The sequence below is a fragment of the Carassius auratus genome, chromosome 45 (genome assembly GCF_003368295.1).
Source record: "Carassius auratus strain Wakin chromosome 45, ASM336829v1, whole genome shotgun sequence".
In the NCBI taxonomy this organism is placed as follows: Eukaryota; Metazoa; Chordata; class Actinopteri; order Cypriniformes; family Cyprinidae; genus Carassius; species Carassius auratus.
The window spans coordinates 15202118-15211500 of record NC_039287.1 but is presented as its reverse complement, the minus strand read 5'-3'; the positions used below and the strand labels follow the sequence as shown (position 1 = coordinate 15211500).

The 9383-nt window shown below is 36.5% G+C and overlaps 2 protein-coding genes across 2 annotated transcripts; one reads left to right on the top strand and one right to left on the bottom strand.

Annotated features, from left to right (window-relative positions):
• Nucleotides 1–407: 407 nt before the first annotated feature.
• LOC113063397 (protein RD3-like) lies at nucleotides 408–5573 on the top strand. The gene is made up of 3 exons (XM_026233757.1): nucleotides 408–561; nucleotides 1633–1952; nucleotides 4612–5573. The coding sequence occupies exons 2-3, from the start codon at nucleotides 1666–1668 to the stop codon at nucleotides 4976–4978; spliced, it is 654 nt and encodes a 217-aa protein (XP_026089542.1). The 5' UTR covers nucleotides 408–561; nucleotides 1633–1665; the 3' UTR covers nucleotides 4979–5573.
• Nucleotides 5574–5964: 391 nt separating this feature from the next.
• LOC113063398 (pinin-like) lies at nucleotides 5965–9089 on the bottom strand. Its single transcript, XM_026233758.1, has 7 exons — nucleotides 8869–9089; nucleotides 8515–8584; nucleotides 8030–8182; nucleotides 7727–7785; nucleotides 7153–7242; nucleotides 6905–6997; nucleotides 5965–6671 (listed from the first exon to the last, which is right to left on the bottom strand). Exons 1-7 carry the CDS (start codon nucleotides 8869–8871, stop codon nucleotides 6621–6623), a joined length of 519 nt encoding a protein of 172 aa, XP_026089543.1. The 5' UTR covers nucleotides 8872–9089; the 3' UTR covers nucleotides 5965–6620.
• Nucleotides 9090–9383: the final 294 nt, after the last annotated feature.

Genomic DNA, 9383 nt, shown 5'->3' with positions numbered 1-9383 from the left:
AACCTTTTCCATCTGCTGTCCTCCAGTCCACTGCCGAGCTTCTAGGTCACACAAAACATGTCTGGAAACATATCAACATATCTTAAATGAAAAACTAATAATAATTTCAAATTAATATAGGATTTTTATTTCTTGATTTATGCATTTATAATTTGTTTAAACCTGTTCACAAGGACAACTTTGTGACAATCAGAATATGAGCTCTCTTTGAACAAAAGGTCAGATTTCAGCGCTTGCTTTGAAGCTCATGCTCTCAAATCGTTTTTAAGCATAAATGGGCGAAAAGAAAATAAGTACCAGATATCTCATCTTAGTCACGTGACCTCATAGCCCACACATGCTGGTAATCTGTTTATGCAGCTCATGACCCGTCCTCCCCCTCTCTTCTGCCCTCATCCCGTCTGCCTTTCAGCTGATGATGCATGTGGCAGAATAGGCTTGGGGAGCATCGCTATAGCAACCGCAAACAGAAAGGCACTTCAGAGCACTCTCAAAGAGGAAATGTGACCTGGGCCATCACACATCTGAAAGCCGTACAGGACAACTGGATCACTTCTAAAGGTAAGGGGGCTGAGAAAAGGAGTGATGAAACGGGGGAGGAGTGGGTGGATGGATGTAGAGGAAGACAATATTGATATAAAAAACACAAAACTAACGAATTCAGCACGTTTTGAGATGTCATTCTTTGTATTTTGACAGTCATTGGCAGTGATTTACAGTGATGTCAGTGGTAACAGGTGAACAATGAGCATAATACTTTTAGTTTTAGAAGCTTGAAATGTTTGATTCTAAAAAGGTGTTAGATTGTAAACGCATGTTTACTTTTGTACAATAAACGGTTATGTACTGTGTTTGGTTACCACCGCATGTCTGGTAAAACCTGAGTCAGCGTCCTCCACAAATTCAGATCAAAACAGACAGATTCTGTGCTGGAAATGTGCCGAGAGCTCAGCGCTGTGGTGTCTGTCAGGTGTTTAAGAGAGCATCTGTGCTCTGAGGTTTAGGCTTGGTAACATTCAGCCCCAACAATGACATGATGTTGCAAATGAGAATAACCTTAAAGGGACAGTGCACCCAAGAAATAAAATACAATTCTTTTGTCATTTACTTACCCTTATGTCGTTCCAAACCTGTGTGACTTTATTTGTTCTGTGAAACACAGTAGAAGATATTTTGAAGAACACACTTACAATTAAAGGTTCTTTTTTGGCATCTGTGTTTCCACGAAGAACCTTTAACATCCCCGAAACTTTGCCATTCTACAAAATGTCCTTTATAGTGGAAAACGGTTCTTTAGATTATTAAAATGTTTTTTAGCAACTGTTTAATGAAAGGTTCATCAGGGAGCCAAAAATAGTTCTATGGCATTGCTGCGAATGTTGATAACCAAACCATTTTTCGGGCTCCATTGTACTTAAATTCTACAGAAGTCAATAGGACCCAAAACTGCTGAAAGCTGAAAGTAGACCTCACCTTTAACCCTGGTACATCACAGAACATGTTTACACTCTCAAACACTTCATGCCAAAGCTTATGTTAAAAAGCAAAGGCATGAAATATATTGTACACCCAACTTTTGTTTAAATTGCTCTGTTTTCTGTAAGCGTGACGGCTTTCACTGCACCTCAACAGGTCAAATTGAAGGTGAGCAGCAGAAGGCTGAGCATGTCGTGGTTCAGCTGGAACGAACCGTACTATCGGAGCCCACGACGTGAGCCGTCTGAAGTGGTTACAGACACACTGATGCTGGAGCTGAGCTGGCAGATGAAGGAGGCCGAGAGGCTGCAGAGGGAGCGAGACAATGAATATCGGCGGCTGAAGAGCGGCGTGGACTACAGCTGGCTCATGAGCACCCCACGCACCTCATTTGACATCAGCCAAGGAGAGAGACTCGGCCTCGAGGACCTGTGTAGCAAAGTACCACCATCATACTGTGGAACGGCAATACAAAGGTAAGACAGATGGGTTAAAGGAACACGCTGGATGCTGCACACTGCACGTTTTGTTTTCGACATGAGGATGTTCATTATCACGGGTTCAAGAGAGGGCGATCTGGGTAATTAGTTTACTAAGCTGTCTTTGTGATCTCTGTACTAGGAAACGCACAAAGACAGCCCTGTTTTTCTCTAGGTGAACTAAGCAGCTCTAACCTGCTGAAGTGATAATTGTAAATCACACACAGGCCTCGCGGGATGTGCACCTCACAGATTTAGATGAGCCCTGACTGACGCTGTTCATTTCTGATCAGGTAGCAACTGCATAGCTACTTTTTTTTTCTTCAGCCCCACTCATTATAACCATGATTTAAAAGGATAGTTCACCTAAAAATGAACTATACAATGGCATTCCATAGTAATGGTTTGGTTACCCATACCCTTTAAAGTATATTTGTTTTCTTTAAAAGAAAGAAAGTCATACATGTTTGTAATGACATGAGTGTGAGTAAATGATGACATAATTTTCATTTATGGGAGGACTATAATTACATACCCATTATTTACTTATCGTCATGTCATTACAAACATGTATGACTTTCTTTTGAAGAAAACTAATATATTTTAAAGGTTATTGGTGAAGTATTATGAAATTCACACACACACACACACACACACACACACACACACACACACACATATATATATATATATATATATATATATATATATATATATATATATATATATATATATATATATATATATATATGTGTGTGTGTGTGTGTGTGTGTGTGTGTGTGTGAATTTCATAATACTTCACCAATAACCTTTAAAATATAATATATATATAGTGTGTGTGTGTGTGTGTGTGTGTGTGCTCTTGTTTTTGTGATATATCAGGACACAACTCTGTATAATGACATGGGTATGACACAGGTATTACAAGGAGAGGGTGACTTATGAGGACATAAGCCATGTCCCAATTTTTCCAAACACTTATAAATCATACAGAATGCACAAAATGCACAAAGTTTCCTGTAAGGCTTAGGGTTGGTGAAGGGTGATAGAATATACAGTTTCTACAGTATAAAAACCATTACGCCTATGGGATGTCCCCACTTTTCACAAAAACAAACGTGTGTGTGTGTGTGTGTGTGTGTGCATATATACATTTGATTCAAAATATACATAAAACTATAAAAAAAAAGATAGTAGTGTATGATTATTGTATGAGTACTAGGTGAAAAAGTGTGAGTTTTGAGAGGATTGTACTGATTACACAAAGAAGAAGGAAGATTAAGAAAACACTGATTCAATGATTCAACTGGAAAGATAAGAACCTAGCTTAAGACTTCCTAAGAACATCTTAGTCTGTGGAGCAAGAGCACACAGGTCCTGAGAGTCTGCTTTACTCTGAAGAGTCAAGAGCTTATTTTCTGCTCTCATAGGGTCCACAGGCGACAGTTCACCTGGGAACGAGCGGCTGATGTTTTTGGTTCATTTCTTAGTTTGGTAATGGCTGTTAAATGCTGTTCACTAGGTGTATCATGTTATAATACATTAGTAATAGTTTAGTTTGTGCTTGAGGTCCACTTGAGGAGCCTATACATATGATAGTTCTCCTCTCACTCTATAATGTTTACAATAAAAAAGGCAGTGGTTATTTTTTGTCACTGTACTAAATGTGTCACAAATGAGTAACAGTTCTTACAGGATTCTCACATTGGGATCATATGGGAACACTTTTCTGCAAATTAATTGCTAATACTTCACTAATTGGTATATCATACGTGTCACTTTGTTTTTTGTAATTCTGACTGTGCCTTTATATCAATCAGTTGTGTCAACTTGACTTTAAATCTTGCAACTGTGACTTTATTTTTTGTAATTGCAACTTTATACATCAAACTTGTGACTTTATCTTTTACTTTTACTTTAAGTCTTTTTCTCGTAATTCTAACTTCATATCTCACGATGTGCCTTTATATCTTCCATTTCTGACTTTATATTTCTCAGTGTCACTTTAAATCTTGCAGTTGTGACTGTATTTCTTGTAACTGCAACTTTATATCCGGCAGTTGCAATGTTATTTCTCTCAATGTGACTTCAAATTTAGCAAGGGTAACTTTGTTTCTACGTTACTTTACTTTATATGTGCCTTTATATTTTCAAACTGTGAGTTTATATCTCATTATGTGCTCTAAATCTCGCAACTGTGACTTTGTTTCTTGTAATTGTAACTTTATACCACACATCTTTTAATGTTACCTTAAATCTTGCAAACTTGACTTTTTTTCTCGTAACTATAACTTTAATTTCTCACAATGTGCCTTTGTATCTTCCTCAGTCACTTAAATTTTGCAGTTTTGACTGTATTCCTTGTAACTGCTTTTTAATTGTGACTTTGTTTCTTGTAATTGCAACTTTATAGGTCACATTTATGACTTTTACCTTTCATTGTGAGTTTAAATCTCATGTTTTCTCACTATATCTCGTAATTATGGCTTTATATCTCAAAATGTTCCTTTATATCTTCCAGCTGTGACTTCATGTCTTAAAATTGTTTCCTGAAAGTTAGCAATATATATACATAGTATAAATAATGAATAACATATGATGCTTCTTTTACAAAAGTGTTATGCTAGACTCTCCACACTCTCTTCTCTCGTCACAGGTTTCGGCAGGTGCTGATGGAGAATGAGCCTGAGCTGCAGGAGGTTTCCGGACTCTTCCGCTCTGTGCTTTTGGAAACACTTGAGCGTGTTCACGAGGAGCAGGAGGCTCAGCGTCTGACCCACCAGTGGAACAACAGACGCCCCATAAGCCTGTCACTGATGAGCTTCAAGTCTCGTGTGCGGATCAACCCTTTCGGCAGCACCTTGGGACTGAAATCAAACAGTTATGGCTCGGAGGAAGATGGAGTAGACGTCAAGACTGTGTGTGGGGATGTGGAGAAGGGCTTTGGTCAGACAACAGAGAAAGTGCAGCGTGGGTGGAGCATGCCAGAGTTCAGGCACAAGGGCATCAATGGGAACGCTTGAGTGGGATTCAGCATCACCTTCACTTTCAGTGTGTTATTATTTCCAGAAGTATGGAGGTAAGAAGTATGTTGATGTTGGGAAATAAAACTTCTTTCAAGCAAATCACCATGAATCAGTAAATCTGCCACAAGGACTCTAGCTCCAAAAGCCACACTTTCCATTTTTGACTGAATGTTCATATATGCAGTAATTCCTAAAACAGGAAACCAGATATATGCCTGATCATTCACCATCAGTTTCATTGTGTATGACAAGTTATTCTGAAATAGTACAGCTGCCTAATGTATTTTGTGAACTTTTGGAAAAATGTTGGAAAATGTTTTATAAATGATACAACTAAACAAAAAAAAATTCAAGCGCAGGTCAACTTTTGAAACTATTGCCCAATTTTTCACGACAGGTTGTGCTGTATTTGGTGTGGAGATGCTTGTGATGTGCAAGTGTGTAAGTGATGAGTTGTTTTGAAACATTTCAATCCATTTTATTTCATTACTTTGTCATTTGAGTTAATCAGTGTAACTGTAGAATGTAAATGTATAAAATCAATAAATGTTTTAATTTCAATGTGCTGGAAAATAAAGATGAATGCATATTTGCTTCTAGCGTTTGTGATTCTGAGACAACTGACATGGTATCCTATATTTTAATACAAACGCCTCACATATATGATATCTGATAGTATCAAAACTTTCACAAATATTGTCAAGAATTTATCCTTAATACTTGAATATATAGAGAAGATATTACAGAAATTTATGCTATTTTGCAGAGTTATTGATGAATATTATAATATAGCCAATGCCTGTTGACAGACGAAACTGTAAGGCTATGCTGCAGATTAATATTTATTATTCATGCAGTAACAAATCCTGTGTGGAACAAGCATACCTTAAAACACTTCCCCAACTATCTAAATGATTTTGTCAAAAGTTAGAAACCCCTCCAACCAGTTTCTAACAAATGTTTATGTATTTGATACCAAAAAATAAAGGACACAAACTGGAAATTTATTCAACAGTATTGTTATCAGCACAGTCAGATGCACGTGACTCACAAAGCTTTTAACTAGCTGCTAGTGACGCCTCTGCATTTGGCTCAACAAAGTAAATCCACAGATTATCATGGGATAACATGAAACACCACTGGAACAACAACACTACAATGTTGTATCTATAATGTTTTTTTTAGATATACAACCTTCATCTCCCTGCAAATCAGCGAAAACGGTTCATAAATGATTTAAATCTCTTCTGAAAAAAATCCTAATAAATTTGGACTGATTCTATTTCTATGTTAAAAATTAGAATACAAGAATATTATTATTATTATTATTATTTTTTACAATTTCAGTAACATGTAACATCCATGCTACAGTTCTCAAAAGGAGTACAGTTAATTAGACATCAAATCTAAGGATTTCAGGACGCAGTCTGGATACAAAAAGAAAAGAAAAGAAAACAAAGAAGAAAAAGAAAACAGCAACCATCCACATGGCATGTATGGTAAGGAATTGTCAACATATGACATCAGGCAACAACATTAATAATTGAAAATGATCTTTCCCTGAGTGGTGATCAGGTAAATAATAATAATAATTAAAAAAAAGGGTTGTCTGTTTCTGCAGCTCCAGGTCTGGACTCGATCAGAAAGTGGAGTTTAAGAACTCCAGCAGCTCGGCTCGGTTTTTGTCCCTCTGTTTAAAAAGAAATTAAATAAAAAAGCAAGTTGAGTAAAGATCTGTGCAAAACTGTTAACCTGACTATAGTTAACCTGGTTTCATTCTAACACTATTTTCACCAGCAATCATTAAAGATCAAATCAGCAGAGGACAATATCCATTCCATGCCTTTATTTTAAAATCAAATGTGTAATTAGTAATTGTTTTTTTAGTGTTTTTATGCGTTATCTGCACAATGAAAGACTCACCTGCTTGTCCTTCTTTGACTTTTTCACTTTCATTTTAATCTTTTTCCCAGAAATCATACTGTATTTGCCAGATTTCCTCTTTTCCTTAAGATACTGGGGATGAAAGGAATTGTTATATCACTAAACTTCGCAACAATTACAGAAACGTTTAATAAAAATAGAAATCAACCGAAGCAAAGAGACTATAGCACAACATTGCTAAAATGTGATGGCCACTATGAGGTTTTGAGTTGAGTTGAAAAAAGTACCTTTGAAATCTGAACAGGCCCAGAGCTGTCGTCCTGCCCTTTGTGTCCCCTTTCCTTCTTCCGCTTGCGTGTCTTCTCTTTCTTTCCTTTCTATAATAATAATAGCAAAATCAGATAAGTGAAAACTGATTCCAAAACAACATTTCATCAATGAACATCGAACAGTTTTAAAATACACACGCAGAGACACACATAATTTAAATGTATAATAAAAGACACAAGATAGAAGTTTCTTAATGGAATGGTTTCACAAATGTAGTGTCAAAAATGTGGGTATATATATATATATATGTATTATATTTTTAGCCAGTTGGCCAGTCACTGGTTACTCACTGACATTGCAAGTCAATATATGTGTAAAATTATTTAACAATGCTTGCTTTTGTGTTCTACAGTGAGAAAAAAAAATCAATATACAGGATTTTAACACTAAGGGTGAATAAATGAAAGCATTTAAATTTTTTGTGTGAATTACCCCTTTAGACTTTCTTATTCTGACAGCTCTGGACAAAAGTACACATTTATACAGCTTCAACTGAATATAAATAACTAAATAAATGAATGACCCAGGTACCTTTTTCCCATGTCTCTCTTTCCTTTTCTTTGAAGACTTTCTTTGTTTTTTGCATGAATCTAGCAGTGGAAGCACAAAACACATTGACATCTCTTATTAAGATCTGCTGCATCATCGTAATCAATTTATTTCAATTTCCTTTTGCTATTAATTAAGTATGTGAAATAATGAAGTTTTACATCTACAAAAATCCTCCTTCCGGACTATATACCCTTGGGAGTGAAGCCGGACTTTTATTAAAGACTTTTTTTTTAATGATAAATTATACATCATTTTATATATTTTTTTATTTATTTAACTTACCTGAGCTATTAGAGCTGGAGTTACTACGTGATGAAGAACTGCCGGATGAAGACCGTGAAGAAGAGGATGAGGAGGAGGAAGATGAAGAACTGGAAGATGATGAGGACGATCTGCTTCGGCTTCTTGCTCGTTTCCGGTTTTCGTTTTCTCTTCCTGTCAATATATACACTGTGTTTGTAAGCAAAAATCATTCCTGCATGTTTGGCCGTTCAGGGTTATTGATTGTTCTTCACATGTTCTTTCCTAACACAGATCAGTTGTTATTTATTAACACACATGATTCAGTTCATAATGGTGAATTTACGTCTCTCTCTTCAATCCCACAACTGAGGTGAGACCCCGGTGTGTGTTTGGGACTCCATACTTGGCTACACTTCACTTTCACTTAGGGTCGAAGTGAACAAACGTATGAAAAGCGATAAGAGATAGATAGAAAGTGTGCAGCGAGGACCAGAAGTGAGATGCACTGCTCGAGAGAAACTCACCTCTGCTGTGAGAACTACTTCTGCTTGTTGTACTCGACTCTCTTCTCTCCACGGTGTCCACTTTGGCAGACTAAAAAGATAACAAATAAAGCATAACAACTCAGCATCCAGACCTGTTCAAATGTTCAAAACATGGACAATGCTCTAACGTTAAATGAAGCTCAAAATGTTGTTAAGGTAAGTCAGTGTGTAACGTTACAGTCCTTCTACAGTCAACTGCTTATTTACTTCACAAATACGCTACACGTTATCAATATAGAATCTTTAGAAGCAAAAGTTTGTAAACATGCACCAAAGAATTGCAGATTCATCTGAAGGTTTAAGGCTTTTAATGTAAGCGGTTGAACGCTTTACCATGTTTATATTAAATTGTCTTCAAAATGCGGTCCTTCAGACCACAACAAAAATCGGAAGAATCAGAAGAATAGCCAGATATGAATATAATCCGTTCTGAAAATAAGCTGCGTGGAATATAAATGACTCTTCTTCATTTCTGCGATCAGTGCAATGAGATAAACACCGCTGCCATCTTGATCACGTCACACGTCACGCACACTACATCATCCGGGTACTGTTCCGCAACGCAAGCGCGTTACCGACGTAAGCACTATATGCAAATTGAATGCCTGTTCGATTTAGAAGCGACCATAGACATATAAATACCCAATATATATAAAATAAATATTATAAATAGGTATTTATATGTCTATGGAAGCGACACGCAGACGGCGTCATCACACGATAGTCCTTACTTTTCTATGACAAATATGGCAAAAATAATAGGCTACTCTATTATTAGGAACAGTTCATTACACCTTTTAGTGAGACATGTTTCACTCGTTTCACTGTAAAGAAAAAAATTATAATAA

Coding starts and splice junctions, on each gene's coding strand:
- LOC113063397 (XM_026233757.1), top strand. CDS start 1,666: ATGTCGTGGTTCAGCTGGAACGAACCGTACTATCGGAGCCCACGACGT. Junction 1,953..4,611: donor TGTGGAACGGCAATACAAAG/GTAAGACAGATG, acceptor CTCTCGTCACAG/GTTTCGGCAGGTGCTGATGG.
- LOC113063398 (XM_026233758.1), bottom strand. Junction 7,786..8,029: donor CTCCAGCTCTAATAGCTCAG/GTAAGTTAAATA, acceptor TTCCACTGCTAG/ATTCATGCAAAAAACAAAGA. Junction 6,998..7,152: donor GGCCTGTTCAGATTTCAAAG/GTACTTTTTTCA, acceptor TTTCATCCCCAG/TATCTTAAGGAAAAGAGGAA.